The sequence below is a fragment of the Zonotrichia albicollis genome, chromosome 25 (genome assembly GCF_047830755.1).
Source record: "Zonotrichia albicollis isolate bZonAlb1 chromosome 25, bZonAlb1.hap1, whole genome shotgun sequence".
Taxonomy (NCBI): domain Eukaryota; kingdom Metazoa; phylum Chordata; class Aves; order Passeriformes; family Passerellidae; genus Zonotrichia; species Zonotrichia albicollis.
Window position 1 is genome coordinate 4,522,491 of NC_133843.1, and position 20,335 is coordinate 4,542,825.

At 45.0% G+C, this 20,335-nt stretch overlaps 3 protein-coding genes across 3 annotated transcripts; all 3 read right to left on the bottom strand.

Moving 5' to 3' along the window:
* Positions 1-3,504: 3,504 nt before the first annotated feature.
* LOC141731796 (arylacetamide deacetylase-like 4) lies at positions 3,505-7,861 on the bottom strand. Its single transcript, XM_074558547.1, has 4 exons — positions 7,347-7,861; positions 5,609-5,825; positions 5,371-5,434; positions 3,505-4,692 (listed from the first exon to the last, which is right to left on the bottom strand). Exons 1-4 carry the CDS (start codon positions 7,506-7,508, stop codon positions 3,918-3,920), a joined length of 1,218 nt encoding a protein of 405 aa, XP_074414648.1. The 5' UTR covers positions 7,509-7,861; the 3' UTR covers positions 3,505-3,917.
* A 1,392-nt stretch (positions 7,862-9,253) lies between these two features.
* LOC113460013 (arylacetamide deacetylase-like 4) lies at positions 9,254-14,201 on the bottom strand. Its single transcript, XM_074558283.1, has 4 exons — positions 14,025-14,201; positions 12,572-12,788; positions 11,386-11,449; positions 9,254-10,043 (listed from the first exon to the last, which is right to left on the bottom strand). The coding sequence occupies exons 1-4, from the start codon at positions 14,199-14,201 to the stop codon at positions 9,269-9,271; spliced, it is 1,233 nt and encodes a 410-aa protein (XP_074414384.1). The 3' UTR covers positions 9,254-9,268.
* A 1,051-nt stretch (positions 14,202-15,252) lies between these two features.
* On the bottom strand, positions 15,253-20,018 carry LOC102073485 (arylacetamide deacetylase-like 3). The gene is made up of 4 exons (XM_005492937.2): positions 19,842-20,018; positions 17,483-17,699; positions 17,042-17,105; positions 15,253-16,285 (listed from the first exon to the last, which is right to left on the bottom strand). Exons 1-4 carry the CDS (start codon positions 20,016-20,018, stop codon positions 15,511-15,513), a joined length of 1,233 nt encoding a protein of 410 aa, XP_005492994.2. The 3' UTR covers positions 15,253-15,510.
* Between the last annotated feature and the right edge of the window lie 317 nt (positions 20,019-20,335).

Here is a 20,335-nt window from a genome sequence, read left to right on the forward strand (position 1 = left end):
CCACTTGTTTTGTGTTTTGGCTTGGTTGTTTTTTATGCTGCAACCATTCATTGAGTAAAACACAAGAGATGAAAAATTTGTTTTCAGTGATTTAATATCTTCTGAAATAGCCACCTGCAGGTCAGGATGGAAGCCAGCAGCTTGTTCTAACTGGTCTAAAGCCGTGTGCCTGTCTAACCTAATTCTCCCTCCTGCATGGAGCAGCTCCCACAAGCAACAAGCTATATTAAGCAGGGCTTAAGATCACCCTAAGCAGTTTACACAGGGGCATCCCCAGCTTCTCTGCCTCTCACCAGTTGCCCAACAATTTGCAGATATTCTGCCCCTCTTCAAAGTCCAGGATTCTACAACATTTTGGGGAAGATATCCCTGGTTGGGAGGTCATGAGTTTTGGTTGGTTGTGTCAGCAGAAAAGTGGCAAAAGCAGAAATTGTTGGGATTTCACAGGAAATGGGGCAGACATTGGACATCACTCAACTTCTTTCTAGTGCAGTTTTTCATCAAGTCTTCAAGATGGCCATAGAGAGTAGGATAATCTGAGACAAGATTAAATGTCAGAAATTATTTAATTAAATTTTTCATCTGGGTGTTTTTACTCTACAGTTGAAATAGGGGATGTTTGTACTGTTTTGACAGCAGATTAAGGACAAAATGGATCTTTTTGTTCTCAGGACATATGTGTCCACCCTCTGGCTGGAAGAGGAAATCACTGTTAGACACTGACAGATGAGTCATGTTATCAATCAGGAGTCCTGATTCTTCAGAGCCTCTCTAGCACATATTTGAAAAGTTTGCACAGGTAACCTTGTACTTATAAATTCAGAAAGGTAATAATACTTCATTAATTCTCCTGCTAGTTGTATCCCACAGTTCTCCTTGTTTTCAACTGATATTGGATAGGGGAGAGAAATCTGTTCATTGACACTTTCCTTCAGTGCTTCTTGTGGTGAATAAGGATTGCTGTATGAATAATATTTGCACTTTATTAATCCAAAAAATAAGGTATTGACTGGGTAAGAAAGTAGCCAAAAGTCACCACAAGATCCATTTCCAGAATTTAAACAGAAGGAGGTTCCTATCTCTAAATCTATATATTGACCAGTGCACCATGTTCCATTACATTGAATTAAAAATGCCAAGAATGGGGAAAATCTGATTTCTGAGGAATCCAGGCCAGTTTGCACTCCAGCTGCAGAGGGGAGGCAGCACAGTTGTAGCTGTGCCCATTGCAGTTCTCAGCACTCTCTGACACTAAATTTTGGCTTCTTGCTTCCTTGTGATGGAGGAAAAGTGCTGCAGTGGCAGGCCCCAAAATGAGATGCACACGATGCTGCTGTGCACAGCATTCAGATGGCTCAGAGTGGTTTGAGTCACTCTGCATTTTTGCCACTGATACCACAAACCTTTGTCAGTCTTTGTGTTACTTATCATTTAATCCCTGAAAATAAAGGCATTTGCATTTCAAGTGGATTCCCACTCAACTTAAGCAACTGCATCTGTATGTCATGAGATCTGATCAGTCTGATTTCAACACTTGCATCATGGATTTGCAGACACATTTAAGAAGGCTGAAAATGAAAAGCTGATTGCTTTGTGCTGCTTAAGGGTTTTGTGCAGCAGCATTGCACATCCAACCTTCCAGCTGCCTGTCTAAAGAGAATGATAACAATACCTGGGGGTGGAGAGGCACCTTGTGGGGACATTCTAGCAGATGATGCTTGTGGGAAAAGTATTGTAAAAGATCTGGGTCTTATTTAAGTGCAGCTTGTTGATATGAATTGGAGGTGTGCTGATTAAAATAATCCTATTTTACCAGCAAGCTGCTATTAGAACCCAGGGAATGCCCTGAAGACTCAATACCCAGTCCCAGGTGGGAGTAATACACTGATTTTCTTCATGTGCCCTGGTCACCCCCAAGGCACAGACTGGGAAACATCCACGAGCAGCATGTGCTGGGTGCCTGCCTGGGGAAGGATTCCCACTGGAATCCAGCCCTGGAATGGCTACAGAGCTACAGTGCCTTCCTTTACACATACAGTTGTTTAAGGATATATAAAATAGGATTTAAGTATTAGTGACAGATTGCTGCCTGGAATGTACAGGCACTACAGCCCCAGACTGGAATTTTCTGTTCCTCACCTTAAAATTCCCCATCATGGTTGTCCTTAGTGTTTGGTCTGTGAGCTGGCAAGCAGGTGAGGCTGTTCTGTGTGAGATGCTGCTGAGTTTATAAATGTGAGAGATACTCAGAACTGCTGAGGCAGCCCAGTAATCACAGCAGCTCTGTCCCAGTGCTCCTTTCTTCATCTACACAAGAGCTTTTTTGGAAAGAAGTCTATGTTCTTTGCTGGTAAAAGTCAACTGGTAAAATCAGCCACTGTAAAATTTTGGTTTGGATTGGTTCCATAGTGTATTGCACTTGAAAAATTATCTGTGCTTTGGTTAATTTGGTTAAATATCTTCACCTACCAAGGGAACTAACATCTAAAAAGGATGAATGAACAATTTACCCCTCTCTCTTTGTTCTATTTCTGGTGCTGCATACTGCAACAGAGTCTGGCATTTGGTTCCAGGAAAAAAAATCTAAAGGAAGCAATTTCAGCAGAGTCAGGAGGATCTGCTTGAACAGCTCTAATATTGAACCTAACTGGCATGTTTTGACAAAGTTAAAAGTCTAATGACAAAATTTTGCTGAGCCTCTTAAGCAAGGCATGAAATCTATCTAGCAGCTCTGCTAGAAAAGATGCTCATGTTTCTACAAGCAATGAGACCAATATCCAGATTATTAAAGATCCTCCAAGTATTAATAAGTATTAATTTCTGGGAAGATTAGTGAAGTCTTTCTTGCATGATGTTGGTAAATATTATTGTCTATATTGATGTATAGTTGTGTTTAAGTGGTACAGCAGCCTCAAGTGACTGCCTTAAGTGCCATTTTTAACTGGCCAATATTATATCCAGTGTGAAGCCCTCAATGCACTCTGTGTTTGGGCATTGCTTCTGCCCTGGCTTAAGGAGAGGAAAGGCAGGTCATAAACAGAATGAATTAATAATACAGAATGAATAAGGCCAAGAAAGATGCTTGTCCTTCTCTCTCTTACTACTGTTGTGAGCTGAGGCCTGTACTGCCCCCACAGCACAGGAACCTGCTCTGTTCCTGCCCTCACCTTCCTGACCTTCCCCTTCTCTCTCTCCTGATCTTTCCTTTGTCCTCTTCTCCGGTCAGTTTCCAATGAGAGCTCTATAGTAGAGTATTTAGGCCCAATTTCTCACCTATCCTGCCCATCTTTTTGTGATGCAATCATATTTGTTTGCGCCACCAGCGCTCCTGTCTCTGGTTGGTGGAACTGTCCTTCAAGTTATGTGCGTGAAACATTACCCAAGTAATCCAGTGCTAAAACTGGGGCAGAAAGGGGCTCCAGTCCTGCCTGTGTGCTGACAAACAAGGGTGATGTTGGCCATGGAACCATTTGTTTTTTTGTGCCACAGTGACAGAGACCACGCTTGACACAGCATCATTATTTCCTAATTGTCATCATATTTATTATTTTATTGTCCGTGGCTCATAATCCACTAATGTCAGCTGGGTTTTATTCTCACACCACACACGCCTGCTAACACACAGCTTCTCTTCACACAGATATTTTTTTTAATAACTGGAACAAACCAGGATACCCATTCAAAGAACTGTTCTTTACAGCAGAGCTAAAGATAAGGGCTTGCAGCATGGTACAAGCTTGTGTAAGGTTTGCATATTCCATGTTCCAACTAACAGCTGGAATGAGGTTCTGATGAGCCTTGTTTATCATTGTTAATGGCTGCCCCTGATTCACTACCCATAACCTGATATTTCATATCCTAAAAAGATATTTCCCTAGGTTGAGGCATGAACAGACTCGTGGAATCTAAGATGTTTACTATAAGCTTTTTAAGAAGTTAACAACCCTGTCCAATCCTCTTTTCCCAGATGGAAATGAGAAGCCACAATAATCATAGAGGCTGATGATCCCATGGAATCCATCCTCAAGGTGGTACCAGGTCACTCGAACCCCGTTGTCCTCCAGCCTCTTCTTGTACAACAAGCCATCGTCCCTCAGCACGTCGTACTCGCAGGTCAGGATGAAAGATTCTGGCAGCTGGTGAACGACAGAGTCTTCAGCCAGCAGTGGGCACAGGTTGGGTTCACAGATTCCCTTCACTGTCTCATAAACTTCAGCTATAAAATCAGTGGGCCTAAGCGGCTTCACGCCTCTGACCTTAAATTCCTCAGGGATGTTGTCTGGACTCACCCACTTCTTATACTTCAGCCTCATGTCCGGGGGAATATGAGAGCCCTCCAGGACCTCTTTCAAGTGCAGTGCATCCCCATTGAGGTACAGCAAAGCAAAGAAAGCAGCTCGCTCCCGGAAGAGCAGAGGGACCCCCCGGTTCTGTTGGTAGGACGGTAAATTGAAGTCCAGGGCCTGCAGGCCTGGGTAGATGAGGATCTGAGCACGGAGCCTGGGCAGGTCTGACCTGCCTGCCAGGGTCTGGCTGACAGCAGCTGCCAGGTTGCCCCCAGCACTGTCCCCACAGACAGCGACGCGGGCAGGATCCACGCCGTAGTGCTGCAGGTGCTGCAGGAAGTGCTGGCTGGCGCTCAGACAGTCTTCGTAGGCAGCGGGGTATTTGTGCTCAGGGGCCAAACGGTACCTGGGACACACAGACAAGGAGGAGGAAATGTCAGTAGCAGTAACCAGGAAATGGTCTCATATGCTGTTCTTCAGCCCTATAATTTTGGGGTGGCTTGGCTCTAGTTAGGATCTTCAGTGCCTCCAAACAGCTGCTCCTCCATTTGGGATTGCAGATAAACTGTAAATAGTGAGTTCAGTCACAAGGACTCACTAAAGTAGGATTGTCACTGATTAATGATCTGAACAAAGAATTGAACAGTTCTTAGTGATGGTGAAAACTCCCTCTGTACCTCTGACAAGATTATTTAATAATTTTGTGCCTCTGCTTCCTGTGTGTAAAATGGGAGGATTTTAGTGTGATTATTCTGTTTTCCCATAGCTCCCAATTGCTTGGAGCATCTTATTACCATATGTTCAGCACAAGGAAGACTTTTTTTCACCTAAGTTTTTAATTGGCTTTTATAGACTTACTTAGTGTGCCAAATATTTCCATTTGTATCTTTTTGGAGTATCTCTGGGCATGAATAGTTAAGGGCTGCGAAATCTTCTTTATCACTATTTTTCCCTTTATGAACTTGACTGACTCCCATAGAAACTCCTGTGCCAAAAAAGAACATCTCCAACACCAGCACAGCTCTGCTGTGGTCCCACAGCAACAATAATTTCCTAAACACAAAACTGGGTAGTGTTCACTTACTGCACAGACACAACTACTGAGTCACTCTCCCTGGAGAGGTAGCGACACACCTTTTCATAGGTATCTGCAAAAGAAATATTGTTGTTAGTCAGCTTTGAGACAGCCTAAGAAATGTCTGTTACAAACAGGCTTCAGACTTCATCTCAAATCACACGCTGAAACCACATCTTATTTCAACCTTCTAAAAAGATGAGAATATTCTTTCTACACCACACAGTTCCTCCAGGAAGTTTCTTACCAAGGTTTCCAAACACCCAGCCTCCTCCATGGAAGAAGAGGATGCCTCTCCTTGGCCCATCTGAGGTAGCTTTAGGCTGATAAACCCTCACAGGTACTTCATTAAACTGCAGATCCTGGATAAAGAGCTTTGGATCCAACCCTAGTTTCCACCCCTGTCGCACGTATCGGCCAAAAGTGAGTTGGCTGCAAAGCCCAGTCTTCTCCAAAATTCTTCCCTGTTAAAGGTAAAAGACATTAGGGCATTTTTAAAAGTCTGGAGTTAGCCAGGGTATAAAAACTCTGCATTGTACTTACATCAAAGTCATTTGGAGGAAATTTTAAAGAAACACAGAACTCTGATTTGGTAATGAAACAATTTTCCCAAGTTCTCACATCCTGCAGTCTGTAGAAAAATTTACTTGCACTACTCCTATCCAATGTCATTGTAATGTCACATCAGAAATGTCACATCAAAGTGATTGTCTTGGAGTACATATTGTAATCAGCAGCGTTTCCTGCACACATTTGTGGCCATTCTTGTTTCATTTATACTTGATAACAACAACAAAATGCCTTATGTAGAAACAGTTCTTCATTGCTGAAACTAATATTCAGGAATTTGACCACAAAACTCAGTGAATTCACAAATCTAAAGTGCTGAGCTGTATTGTGTGAGTTAGTTACAGCTTTTTATTTGCTACTGAGCAAAATGAAGTTCCTTCCTTTCCCAATGCTCTTGCAAGAGCAAGAATATAAATCTGATGTAGTAAGTGAAACAAGAAGCTGGAAATCAAAGAGTTACCAGTCACTGGCTGAACAAGATCCCTCTTTATAATGCCCAGTGAGTCTGTCTTGTCACCTGCTAGTGAGGTTCAGGATTGCTGGGCAGCTTTGTCAGTAAATTTAATTTAAAGAGGATGTAAATGGCTTAAGAATCTGTGTGGGGGAAAACAAATTCTGTGTGATAGCAGGGATGATGTTTGTGGCTAACGAAATGACAAAACTGAAGATTTTAAGAAATTCAAAGACAGCAAGGAAGAGATGCGGCGCTGAGGAGGGCTCTAATGCCGTTTATGCAACGCTGCCAAAGAGTCCAGGGATTAAATAAAGCAGCCCTAACCGGATTGTGTGCCATAAATGTCAGCCGCGGCAGGAGCAGCTGAAGGGCTGCAGCTCGTTTTGTGCAAGGTGATTTCCCCTGAAGGTGCGGGCAGTTATCACGCAAAGCCCCAGCCCAGCCCTGAATTCGAGGCTGCCATCAGCCGCTCGCAATCTCCGCTCACCCGCCCCAGGCCCGGCGCTGAACCGGGAACGGCGTTTGCCCGCGACATGGGCAGTGCTCCCCGGGCCAGCCGGACCAGGGGGTGACCGGGGCAGCATCCTCGAATTGGGGGTGACCGGGACAGCATCATCGAATTGGCGGGGAGAATTGGGACAGCATCCTTGACCGGGGGGTGCTCGGGGCAGCATTCTCGACCGGGGGGTGCCCGGGACAGCATCCCCGGCCGGGGGGTATCGGGTGAAGGCGCCCGGATCTCTGGTGCCCTTGCAGTGTCCGCATCGGGGGATACCCCGGGGCAGAACCGGATAGAGGGGGCTCCCCGCATCCCCTCCTCACGATGCAGCACCGCCAGCATCCCACGGGGACAGCAGGGACACACGGATCCTGCCCCGGCTCCCCGTGTTTGTGCAACCACTGCCGCCCCCAGCCCGCGGGCCGCCCCGAACGCCCCCTCGCCCCCCGGCCGGCCACTCACCAGCGCGGCGGTGCCGAGCAGCAGGGTCAGCACCAGGCGCAGCTTGGCCGGCTGGTTCACCCCGGGCGGGATGTCGTAGCTGGGCAGGCCGAGCAGCACCGCGGCCGCCGCCAGCGCCGCCAGGGGCAGGAGCAGCAGCAGCAGCGCGGGCAGCAGCGCCATGGCCCGGCCGCGGCCCTGCGGGGCTCCCCCGGCAGCGCTGGGCAGAGCCGCGGCCCCGTCACGGGCCGAGTGCGGCCGCTCCGCAAAGCCGGCGCAGGGGTCATGGTGCGGGCGGCCGGGGGGAGCCGCGCGGAGCGGCCGGAGGCGCCGGCCGGGTAATCTCGGTTCAAGGAGGCCCGGCGTGACCTGCCCTGCGCGCGGTACCGGCGAACGGACGGGCCCGGCGCCGCCTCCCGCCGCCCCGGGCCAGCTCGGCCCCCGCGCCCCCGGCCGGCTCGCCCGCAGCTCCGCCGTGCTCTGCCCCTGGACGTGAGAGCAAGGGCTGGCTGCCAGTGCTCGGTAAGGGCTGCCCTTGCGCAAGGAAATCTAAGGGAAGTCAGCATTTGTTTTTGTAAATAGTTCTGTTTTCTCAGCACTGTAGGATTTTTCCCCCTTTTTCCTCAGGATGAGGAGCAATGGGCATATACTAAAACGCAAGTTTCACCTCAGCATGCGGAAGAATTTCTTTACATTGAGGGTGACAGAGCACTGGGACAGTGCCCATGAAGGGTGTTGGTGAAGGGGCTCCTGGTGAGGGAGGCCTTGCCAGTGCTCCCAAGTTTCTCTCATCCCTTTAAGGTTTCTCGGGTTTCTGGTGTTGTCTCCTTTAAAAGCATCCAGTCTCCCATTACTGGTACTTTCCCTCTCTGGAGATGTTCAAAGACGCCTGGATGTGTTCCTGCGTCACCTGCTCCAGGTGACCCTGCCTTGGTGGGGGATTACACTGGATGATCACCAGAGATCATTCCCAACCCGAGCAATTCTGTGATTTTCATGTCCTCAGTCTGGCCATTCTGAGTGTGCTCACTGCTGTTCTTCCTTGCTTCCATCAGCAGGGTGTAATGAAGCATCACATCAGGGAAAACACTGTCTCATCCTGTGAATAAAACTCAAGCCATGGAGTAAGCACCAATTCACAGATTCTAGCACAGAATCACAGTACAGATTCTGCAAAAGTTAATATTGGGGGACACTCTTTGGAAGAACATGAAAACATTTTCCTTCATATTCTCTCTGTAAGATGTACCTTCCAGTACACACAGACCAGGAGCCCAGTTCACTGATCCTTCCTGCCTTTCTAAATCCTGATGTCAGCATTTCATCTCAACACTATATCCTACCCTCTGTGGGCATGCTGGAGACTTTCCAAAATTAAAAAGGACTTTGTTTCAAAATCAGAGCAGCCCTTACTTGCCTCCAGCTAGGTGTGCCCCATCAACTCTGGCCTTGCACTGCTACTTTTGCAGCCATGGAATATTTGCTCAATCTCCTCACTGAGATCTTGATCTCTGCCTATTTGTCCAGAGAGAGTTTTCCTTCCCTCACTATCTACCCAGTTTATACTTTTTACATAAATTAAGTCATGCTTTGGAGCTTATCAAATGGACATCACAAATAAGCTGGCTGTAGTGAACAACGTTTAATGCAAATCATTCCACATAGATTATTTGTATAGAAGTAAATAACTTAGTAATTAAAGACAAGGAATCAATCAGATGCCAATTTGAAAAAAAAAAGCCTATAGGAAAATTGTACTGTCAAAAGATTGAACTGTCAGAAGTCTCACAAGGAAAAGATCTGTGTTATTTTGGAGTTCATGGATCTTAGAAATAGTATTTTACACATCAAAAGATGTCACATTCATGCAGTGCAGCACTACCTGAAGTGTGAGAGCCTAAGTAGAGTCATTAGTGGGAGAAGCATAATGAGGGAGAGTTCTTTTACAGGCCTTTTATAAATTCAACAACCCTGTCCAATCCCCTTTTCCCAGATGGAAATGACAAACCACAATAATCAAACAGGTTTACGATCCCATGGAATCCATCCTCAAGGTGGTACCAGGTCACTGGAACCCCATTGTCCTCCAGCCTCTTCTTGTACAACAAGCCATCGTCCCTCAGCACGTCGTACTCGCAGGTCAGGATGAAAGATTCTGGCAGCTGCTGGATAATTGTGTCCTCAGCCAGCAGTGGGCACAGCGTGGGCTCACGGAGTCTTTTCACTTTCTCAAAAACTCCAGGCTTGAACTCAGAGGGCTTGTGTGGTTGGTAGCCTCTGACCTTAAATTCCTCAGGGATGATGTCTGGACTCACCCACTTTTGATACTGCAGCCTCATGTCTGGAGGAATATGAGAGCCCTCCAAGACCTCTTCCAGATTTGATGTGTCCCCTTGTACGTACTGCAAAGAATAGTAAACAGCTCGCTCCCGGAAGAGCAGAGGGACCCCCCGGTTCTGTTGGTAGGACGGTAAATTGAAGTCCAGGGCCTGCAGGCCTGGGTAGATGAGGATCTGAGCACGGAGCCTGGGCAGGTCTGACCTGCCTGCCAGGGTCTGGCTGACAGCAGCTGCCAGGTTGCCCCCAGCACTGTCCCCACAGACAGCGACGCGGGCAGGATCCACGCCGTAGTGCTGCAGGTGCTGCAGGAAGTGCTGGCTGGCGCTCAGACAGTCTTCGTAGGCAGCGGGGTATTTGTGCTCGGGGGCCAAACGGTACCTGGGACACACAGACATCAAAAGTGTCACAGACATATTTTATGAAAAATCCTTTTGCTAAGATCTTTTCTCCTGAGAAGCTGAGAAGCCTCAGAAACGAAATGTAAACAATAATTATCTGCTGCTGTAGAATGCAACAGGTGGATCTTTGATTGGTCTCATGTGATTGTTTTTAATTAATGGCCAATCACAGTCCAGCTGCCTCAGACTTTCTGGTCAGTCACAAGATTTTATTATCATTCTATTTTTCCTTACTAGTCTTCTGATGAAATCCTCTCTTCTATTCTTTTAGTATAGTTTTAGTATATAATATTCTTTTACTATAATATATATCATTAAATCATAAATAATAAATCATAAATCTAATAAATAATAAATCATAAATAATAAACAAATCAGCCTTCTGAAACATGAAGTCAAGATTATTCTCATCTCTTCCCTCCTCCTGAGACCCCTGCAAGTAGCACCACACAAAAGTAACAGAAGGAAATGTCCTAAGTGTAAATACAAAATTTCTACAGCATCCTGATTCTCCCTGTGTTGGACTAATTTTTCTCTCAGAAAAAAATCTCATGAAGGTATTTTTATCTACTAAACATGTATTTGTCCAATGAGTAATCACAGAGAAGTGAGAGCCATAGGATGGGGCTGCAAGAACATAGCATGGTTAGGATATTCCCAGAGCAGCTCTGATCAAAAATTAAGTGATGTACCTTCATTTTTTTTCTTCTACTGTAGACTGCTTCTGGTTTGTGTAATAACTAATTTAATCAATTTAACCTCACTGTTACTTAGGATATTTCATTTCTATAATTATTTTTTCTTTATTTAAATAACTGGGACAGTTATATTTTTCAGTACTACTGGTATTGATAGTACTAGTTAGTATTATTATTACTTACTAGCATTTGATTCTCACTGTTAGAAAGCTCCTTGAAGTTCACAAGGTAATTACACCTATTTAAATGGTTCATCACCTTCCGAGTCAGTTTATTAGTCATTTCTCAACACACTGGAACTCTCTTCTGGAAAGCATTCCTTGGTTTTGTGTGCTGCCAGCATAAATCTATGTTGGGACACACATGGACCTTACTGTGAGCTGTGTCTGCACTGTTAGCTGATGGAGCAGGGAGAGAAATGAAAAACAAGCAGCCCCCTTGAAATTCAGTCTGGACACCTGGGATCCTGAGAAAATCATAGAAAATGCTGAGTTGGGAGGGACCCATGAGGATCATGGTGTCCAGGTTCTGATGAGGAGCATTCCCACCAGGTGCACATCCCTGCAGTGCTGAGGGGTAACAAGAGGCAAAAAGGCTTCTCTGGGGCAGCTGGTTGTAACTCACCCCACAGACACCACCAGTGCGCCGCTTTCCTCGGCAATGTACTGGCAGATCCTTTCATGGGAATCTGAAACACAGCAAATGATGTTTTACTGTCCATAAACACTCTAGCTCCCCTCATCCCTCTCCCCCTGCTGCCTCCTCCCTTTGCAGGGCTGGATGGGAAAACCCAGCTGGAGTTCAGCCTTCCAGCAGCTGGAGGTTATATAACTTTTCTAATACATTTTTAATTATTGTTTTAATTAATCATAACCAGTATATTAATTATAAGCAGTGTGTCAGTCTTAAATCCCTTTTAGGCAGCATGTAGCTGACTTTCTTTGTACAGACTATCATCGTTGACTTGATTGGGAAAATCACTGAAACTTTTGAAAGTTTTGCCCAACTAACCCTGATATGCTTCAAAGAATAAAGCCTGGGAGAGGGTGTGTATTGCTGAAATTGGATACAAGAAAGGCAGAATTTATGGACTTCAAGGACATTTCCTAGAAACCAGAATATAAAGAAGCAGTGAACAAAAGTATGTTGGAAAGTCCCTACCTGAGGAAAAATACACTACAAAGATGAAAGAGGATAGAATACCAGTTAATGAAAGAGAATTAAGTAATTTATGATAAAGCAACGCCCGCCTGGCTAACGGACAGTGCCGCGGTGCTGAGGTGGCGAAGCCAGGCCCGGGCTGTACCGAGGCTGCAGCAGATCCAGCCGAAGCCCCAGCTAACAAAAATATGTTGGAAAATCCCTACCAGAGGAAATATACAGTAAAAAGACTAAAGAAGATAGAATATCAATTCATGAAAGAGCAATAAGTAATTTATGCTAAAGCAACGCCTGCCTGGCTAACAGGGGCAGTGCCGGGGTGCTGAGGCGGCAGAGCCGAGGCTGCAGCAGATCCAGCCGAAGCAGCAGCTAACAAAAACATGTTGGAAAATTCCTACCAGAGGAAAAATACACTAAAATACGAAAGAGGATAGAATACCAATTCATGAAAGAGAATTAAGTAATTTATAACAAACGGGCATCAATTTCTTTGCTTGCTGAAAGTATATAAATAAATGAAAAGGTTTTGCATCAGCGTCGTGTGGAGGCCGGAATTCTGTTGGCCACCAACACACAGTGTACGCTAAAGCAACGGCCGCCTGGCTAACAGGCACAGTGGGCCGGCGGCAGAGCGGGGCTGGAGCCGTACCGAGGCTGCAGCAGATCCAGCCGCCGCCGTGGAACAGCAGCACGGCGGGCCGCGGGTGCGTGGAGGGCCCGCGGGGCCGGTACAGCCGCACGGGCACCCGCCCGAGCCGCGCCTCCTCCTGCCGCACCCCCGGGGCCGGGGCCGGCCGCCGCCCGGAGAACACGAGGCGCTTGATGGCCAGGCTGCTGCACAGCTCTATCTTCTCAAAAATCCTGCCCTGTTGGGAGAAGGAGGACAGCCAGGGTGAGATGAGGGGAGACCGCGCACGGGCAGCCCTGAGGGGGGAGGCCGGCGAGGGGGCACCAGGAGAAGGGAGAACCGTGTGAGGGGCAGCTGGTGAGGGGCACCTGGAGAAGGGCAATTGGAAAGTCACAACTGGTGAGGGGCAGATGGTGAAGGGCAGCCAGTGAGGGGGCACCAGGAGAAGTGAGAACCGTGTGAGGGGCAGCTGGTGAGGGGCACCTGGAGAAGGGCAGTTGGAAAGTCACGACTGGTGAGGGGCAGATAGTGAGGGGCACCAGGAGAAGGGAGAACCGTGTGAGGGGCAGCTGATGAGGGGCACCTGGTGAGGGGCACCAGGAGAAGGGCAGTTGGAGAGCAGCAAATGGTGAGGGGCAAATGGTGAGGGGCACCAGGAGAAGGTAGAATGGTGTGAGAAGCAGCGAGTGAGGGGCACCAAGAGAAGGGAGAACGGTATAAGGAGCAGCTGGTGAGGGGCACTGGGAGAAGGGCAGTTGGAGAGTGGCAACTGGTGAGGGGCAAATGGTGAGGGGTAGCTGGTGAGGGGCACCAGGAGAAGGGCAGCTGGTTAGGGGCAAATGGTGAGGGGTAGCTGGTGAGGGGCACCAGGAGAAGGGCAGCTGGTGAGGGACATTCATTGAAGGGACACCTGGTGAGGAGGAATTGGTCATGGGGCTCCTGGAGAGTGACGGAAATTGGTGATGGGGCTCCTGGTAAGGGAGGCCTTGCCAGTGCTCCCAAGTGTCTCTCATCCCTCTAAGGTTTCTGTTTTTTGTCTCCTTTAAAATCATCCAGTCTCCCATTACTTCTGCTTCCATTGCCCAGCCTCCCATGTTGCTGGAAAGCCCCAAGAATTGCCTAAAAACATCATGTGTGCTTAGCTAAAGTGGAAATCAAAGCAATCTCATTTTTTAATAAATATTTCATTTTAAATTTAATTAGGGAAGCTCAGCTGATAAAGCTTGGGCTCTAATGGTTGACTTAATCCTTATGTAATAGGGAAAATCTGACTGAGGTCTAATAGAAATGATTTTCCAAACACTCTGCTCTCAAGTCAGCCCCCAGAAGAGAAAAGCATCCTTTAAGCCTTGATAGAGCTGGCAGGATTCTGATATTTACATGTAGAGTGAAATTAACATCTAACAACATCTAACACGTAGAATGAAATTAACATCTAACAAGGTTTCTCACAGAAGTTGCAGCAGTTACTCACCAGAGTAGATGTAACAATCAAAACAGCAACAATAAGTCGAAGTTTTCCAGGATTGTTCACTCCAGGAGGGATGCTGCAATTGGCATACTCAGTTTGAATTGTTCTTATGATTGCTGATATGAATGAAACAACAAGAATCACCAGCAGTATCACTGGTACTAGATAGAAAAATGCCATTTCAGGTATCCTGAGGTGAAGTGTCTTCACACCTATCTTTGAATTGGCTTTTTCAGGTAACAGCAAGGCCTGGAGCAGTCCCAGTTGCAAGAGATCTCTCAGGTGTTGCTCACTTTAAAGTCCTTGGAAATGTTTTGCAATGTGCCAGCAGGTATTGGAGAAGAGTCAATGTGTTTAATTTCCTGTTTATCTTTATGGTAATTGTGGGACTGATAAAGGGTCTGGTATTAAATAAGGAACTATTGGATTGCGGATGATAACAGTGAATGCTCAGAGGCTGCAGCTGATTCCTGAATGAAGTTCTAGTCTATGACAGAGAGGGCAGTGAATGTGGAGATTAAAATATCCCTTGCAGCTGATCTGCAGCCAGGACATTCACTTCCTGCATCGTGGGCATGCTTTACATGGTTTGGAATACTTATATTTAACAGGGACTTCTAGAAAAGAAATGGGAAGAAGAGAGGGGTGGGGGGCAAAAGGTAAGTAACAGGGTCTGCAAAAGTGAATGCATCACTCCTATTTTGTTGTTAGATTATTTGAGGCTTGAAGCAGCCTTGGCTAGACCAGGTGTCCCTTTGGAATGAGATGAGCTTTAAAGTTCCTTCCTACCCAAACCATTCTGTGATTCTAGGAATCTATTCAAGAACGAGTTTTTCAGCATACACAAGAACAAGTTGTTCAGCTGGTGATTTTTGTATGTTTGATAAACACAAGAAAACACTTAAAGCATTTTCCCTATTGTAATTTAAACAAAGCTGTCAATAGAGTATTTCTGTTGGGAACAGTTACATTTCTAAAAGTCAAGTTAACTAATGTGACTTCATTCTTTTGAGTATAAAATACTGGTTACTTAGCCAACTGACATCTTCTTCAAATGGGGACTCAGACTCAGGTGCTACATGTAGCAGAGAGAACAGGCTGTGCATTATAGCACTGTAGTGTCAGTGTCTTTCTTCTTTGCCAAAACACACACTTCTAGGAAGAATGAAATTGTTGACTGTAATTGAATAAAACAGGTCAGACCAGATGTTGGCTTAAAAGATTTTACTGCATCTTTTATATGTACTGAGAGAGCAGCTCTTGTACTGGACAAGTGTCTAGTCCAAACAGATGATTAAAATAGGCAGACTGCACATGGACTACTTCAAACAGCACTAAAAGAAATTATTCTTGAAATGTCTTTTATGGTGATCACACTGGCGTAAATGCCTATTAAAAAGTTGTCATATATGAACATCTTATATGGAATTTAGAAACATAAAAGACCACAGAAATTTGGCAGTTCTTACAGAAACAAAGAAAAATGTTGCTATAAGCTTCTTAGAAAATTCACAATGCTGTCAAGGCCCCTTTTTCCAGCTGGAAATGACAACCAGCCACTATTAAATGAGTTTATGATCCCATGGAATCCATCCTCAAGGTGGTACCAGGTCACTGGAACCCCATTGTCCTCCAGCCTCTTCTTGTACAACAAGCCATCGTCCCTCAGCACGTCGTACTCGCAGGTCAGGATGAAAGATTCTGGCAGCTGCTGGATAATTGTGTCCTCAGCCAGCAGTGGGCACAGCGTGGGCTCACAGAATCTCTTCACTGTTTCAAAAACTTCAGTTGTGCAGTCAAGTAGCACACGTGGTTTGTAGCCTCTGACCTTAAATTCCTCAGGGATGTTGTCTGGACTCACCCACTTTTGATACTTTAATTTAATATCTGGAGGAATATGGGAACCCTCCAAGACCTCTTCCAGTTTTGTTGCATTTCCATTCAGATACTGCAACATGTAGAAAGCAGCTCGCTCCCGGAAGAGCAGAGGGACTCCCCGGTTCTGTTGGTAGGACGGTAAATTGAAGTCCAGGGCCTGCAGGCCTGGGTAGATGAGGATCTGAGCACGGAGCCTGGGCAGGTCTGACCTGCCTGCCAGGGTCAGGCTGACAGCAGCTGCCAGGTTGCCCCCAGCACTGTCCCCACAGACAGCGACGCGGGCAGGATCCACGCCGTAGTGCTGCAGGTGCTGCAGGAAGTGCTGGCTGGCGCTCAGACAGTCTTCGTAGGCAGCGGGGTATTTGTGCTCAGGGGCCAAACGGTACCTGGGACATGGAAACAAGTGTAACAGAAGGAAATAGGACTTTTAAATGTATTGCTAAAGTCCTGGTTCCTGCAACCAGGAACACCCTGATTTCTGCATCCAGGAACACCCTGATTTCTGCAGAGTTTTACTTGTCTCCTCTCCATAGGATTACCATCAATAAGATGAGGTGGTGCAGATTATTTTGTTATGATATAATCTGTTTATGATGTCTCTTAGGTCTTTAACAACAAATGTAGGTTTTATTGACAATCATTTAGTTACTTTCTGCTTCAGTTTTTTCATGGGTTGGACACAAATGACTTCTGGTCTATATCTTTGTTACATAAATTTAAGTTACATATCCTTGTAATCCAAATCATTATGCCAGTACTCTGATCATGTATTAGCTTGTCATTCACACTGTGCTTCTCTAAGCATCAAGCAGGCCTTCCTTGAATACGTGTTTAGGAGATCACATAGCTTACAATCTATTCACAATCAGTTTTGAGTTTGGAACTTGAAAATACTCATTCAAAACTTCATTTTTCAGCTAGATATCCCAAAGTGTAGTTTGTGATGTAATCAGACAGTGAAAACAGCCCAAGTGAGTCTTCAATGTCTCCAAGCAACAGCAAATGAAGTTGTAAATCACATACTTGAGAAGTCCCACAAAGACATTTCTCTGAGTAAGATTGTTGCTGTGACTGAGGGGACAGGAGGTGATATTTACACTATAGGAAATCATCTCTCAGAATCAGCATGAGCAAAGACTCACCCCACAGATACAACCACAGACTCACTTTCTCTGGCAATAAAGCGGCACAGCTCTTCGTGGGTCTCTGAAAGAGATTTGGTGGGGTGTGGGTTTAGGTTGGGGTGCCTTTTCTCTCCAGAGAAGAGATGTTATCTATTGGAGAAATCAAAGAATTGCAAGAAGGAAATGGTCTCTACTTTTCCCTGCTGCTTCCTACAAAGGTCCTCAGTTCTTTTGTACCTCCTCATCTTCCTATTTCAGTATTTTTTCCCCTTATATCATTGTCCTGTAAGAAAAATCATATGATCCACAGCAGATGCCTTCTTCTGGCAGCAAGAATTATGAGATTGAACCTGTGGGTATATTCAAAGTTTGCAAGTGCTACAGATCAAGAAACAACCAACTTTACTATTTATGAAGTATGTATTTCTTTAACTGAAATATTTCTGGTAGATATCTTACCAAGACTTCCAAATACCCATCCTCCTCCATGAAAAAATAAAACTCCTCTCCTTTGGCTGGCAGATGGAGCCTTAGGCTGGTAAATCCTTACAGGCACTTTGTCAAACCACAGATCCTTGATGAAGAGCTTTGGGTGTGCCCCCAGAGTTTTTCTTCCTTGCATGTACCTCACAAAGCTCACCTGAGTGCAGATGCCAAAGTTTTCCAGAATCTTTCCCTGTTCAAAGGCAAAGAGAACAGAGAGCTCACTCAGGAAACTCTGTTTTCCAAAGGAAAGGAACTGTGTGGACAGTGAACTCAAAGGCCTAAGTCGTGTTTTTAGGGCAGTAGTAAACTAATGGAGTAGTTGTACAGGTCTAGGAGAAAACTGAACAAGTAACAGCAGCATCAAGAGGGGTTATGAGAAAGTTACATGAATGAAGAACAGAACCCCAAACAATGCAACATTAGCAGACTGGGGAGATAGAATCCTCTGCTTCCTCAGCAGGTCCTTTACCTAACATTGAAAGCAAGTTTGGTTTTCACTGGTTATTCTATCCTTCCCCCCCAAATGATGTGGAAACACAGCAAAAGATGAACATTCTGGTGCTGATTTTCATGGTACAGACACTTGCCCAAAGTAGAGTTGACTAAGTTAAGAATATGTTTGATAATTGCTTTTTCCTAAGTCTCACTGATGTGTGCCGTGCACTGACAAGAAGATCCTGACATATTTAGTAGGAATGAGCTTCTGTTCATTCTCTGGCATTCTCTGTGCCACAGGGATACTCATGCCAGGTACCGGAAAATGAATACAAATCAGAGCTAGTGCTCCAACAGAACTTTGCATTAAAAAAAGTATCTCCTCTGTTTTGAAATGCATTGTTCAGCCATGCCAGTCAGTACTTTGGTCCTTAGGAATATTTGGATCAAGTTCATATTACTCAAGATTCTGTCATGAATATTTCTTATTAGCCAGCCACATTTGCATGGATTGTCAGTAGTGTCATAACTCTGAATATATTTATCTACAAAAGGCCTTTTGTTTTCATCAATTCAAGATATTTATAATATTCTTCTTGCCTGATCTTGAGGAAATATTTCTTGAAGAAACTAAGACATTTTGCAATGTATCAATTTTAAATTTTTACAGAAACTAGTCTTAGTGTCTCCAGTTGTATGATAAAATGATCTATTCTTTTGTATTTGCTATTTTCCAAGCAGGAATGGAGCAATACCAAGGATATTTTAACTTTTACACTCAACTTGTTTGTTTTCCTTCACCCTGTGTTGCTTACATTGCAGCATACAATGCTGGTTTATGGTGGGCAGTTGATTGATGATTAAAAGAGAACTGGCTTTTCCAGCTGCTTAAGTGATGTAATCTCTTTCTAATTACAACTTCTGTGCAGCCAAAACATTAGAATATATATATCTAGAATTCTTTACTATGATTGACCATAATCTAGAATATTTATAACAGAGAATTTTTTTTCTCTTTGTTTTCCTTTTTAAATTTTAAATAGCTTGTATCTCTTTGCAGATATTCCATTAAATTAATTTAGTAAATATATGCACCACCTCTGTTACCTCCTGTCTGATGCCATGTCTCATCAGAGCATCACCTATCATTACACAGAAGTAGCTGTGATTCAGTGAGCTCCTCTGTCAGCAGAGCTCACCAGATGTTGAGTGCTGCTCTTGGAGACTGATTACCGTCCCACACACTTTACAAGCTGCTTCACCTGGAGAAGCTGGGCTGGTCAGAGCCCCTCATTCCCATCAGATAATCCTGCTTAGTTGCTGCAGGAGTTATATAAATGTGCTTTGGGCAGAAGAATTCCTTCAGCTCCTCTTGAGCAACGTTACTTAATTTTGTCACTTGTGTGACAGAAAGTTTTCCTTCCCAAGGCCAATCCCGAAATGTTCAGCTTCTCACTTCATATTCAATATAAATACAGAATTCTCATCCTCATGCTCACAAAAAGCTTGAAAGCACAGTCCAGAGACATCTGGTATAGTCTGAGCCAAGAATGGAAATACAAATGATCCAACATGGATAAACATTGTAAATCAAATGATTGCTAGGTCAGCTGGAGTGAGGGCAGAAGCACAGTGAGACTTTCACACACTTGTGTTAGGGCAGCATTTAGGAACCGCCTCAGATGGAGCTGGGCAGGACTGGATTAGAGCAGTGCAGTGTCAGAAATCTGGCAAAAGTTTCTTCAGCAACACTCAGCTCAATAAAACATGCAGCATGACAGCAATGCCCTGCTCTGCTCTCCAGAACATAATTCCATGCAGGTTTCTAGCACAGAAGTAAGTTTAAAGTCTACAGGTTCTCTGTTCTTCCCCCAAAAATCACCCCAGGTTCACTTACCACCACAGCTGTGCATATTAAAATGATATGAATGATCCGGAGCTTTGCAGGCTGAGTCACTCCAGGAGGAATTTCTGAGTTGGAAAAATCAAAATTAATTGCCCCTATGACCAGCAATATAAATGAAGCAAGAAAACCAGCTAAGAATAACACCAGCACTGTGAGTACAACTGCCATTTTGCTGAACTGCAGGGATCTGAGACGTCTTTGATTTGACTTTCCAATATATATTTGCCTTGTTACTTCCTGATTCTTTGTTAATCTTCCTGATTCTTTGTTTGCTCCAGTAAAAACCTTTCTCCTCCCTTTCACAAATACATTAGCAAGTATCTTTCCCTCTCTCACCTTCTTTCCCCCCCATTCCTGTTATCTCACAAAAGATAAGTTGGCCAAAGTCCTTGATTTGTCAGTAGATCTATGCCAGCAGCATTTTGGAATTTTTGCAAGAAACCAGTGCTTAGCTGGGAGAAGAATTATGAATGAACTGCATTAGT

Bases quoted from the DNA above. Each gene is read 5' to 3' on its own strand.
- LOC141731796 (XM_074558547.1), bottom strand. From the start codon at position 7,508: ATGGCGCTGCTGCCCGCGCTGCTGCTGCTGCTCCTGCCCCTGGCGGCG. The intron at 5,826-7,346 runs GTGAGTGGCCGG...TACCTTTAACAG, and splicing joins TGCTCGGCACCGCCGCGCTG to GGAAGAATTTTGGAGAAGAC. The intron at 5,435-5,608 runs GTAAGAAACTTC...TTTCTTTTGCAG, and splicing joins CTGGGTGTTTGGAAACCTTG to ATACCTATGAAAAGGTGTGT.
- LOC113460013 (XM_074558283.1), bottom strand. From the start codon at position 14,201: ATGGCATTTTTCTATCTAGTACCAGTGATACTGCTGGTGATTCTTGTT. The intron at 12,789-14,024 runs GTGAGTAACTGC...TTCTCCCAACAG, and splicing joins TGATTGTTACATCTACTCTG to GGCAGGATTTTTGAGAAGAT. The intron at 10,044-11,385 runs GTGAGTTACAAC...TGTGTGTCCCAG, and splicing joins GCACTGGTGGTGTCTGTGGG to GTACCGTTTGGCCCCCGAGC.
- LOC102073485 (XM_005492937.2), bottom strand. From the start codon at position 20,018: ATGGCAGTTGTACTCACAGTGCTGGTGTTATTCTTAGCTGGTTTTCTT. The intron at 17,700-19,841 runs GTAAGTGAACCT...GCCTTTGAACAG, and splicing joins TAATATGCACAGCTGTGGTG to GGAAAGATTCTGGAAAACTT. The intron at 17,106-17,482 runs GTAAGATATCTA...AATCTCTTTCAG, and splicing joins ATGGGTATTTGGAAGTCTTG to AGACCCACGAAGAGCTGTGC.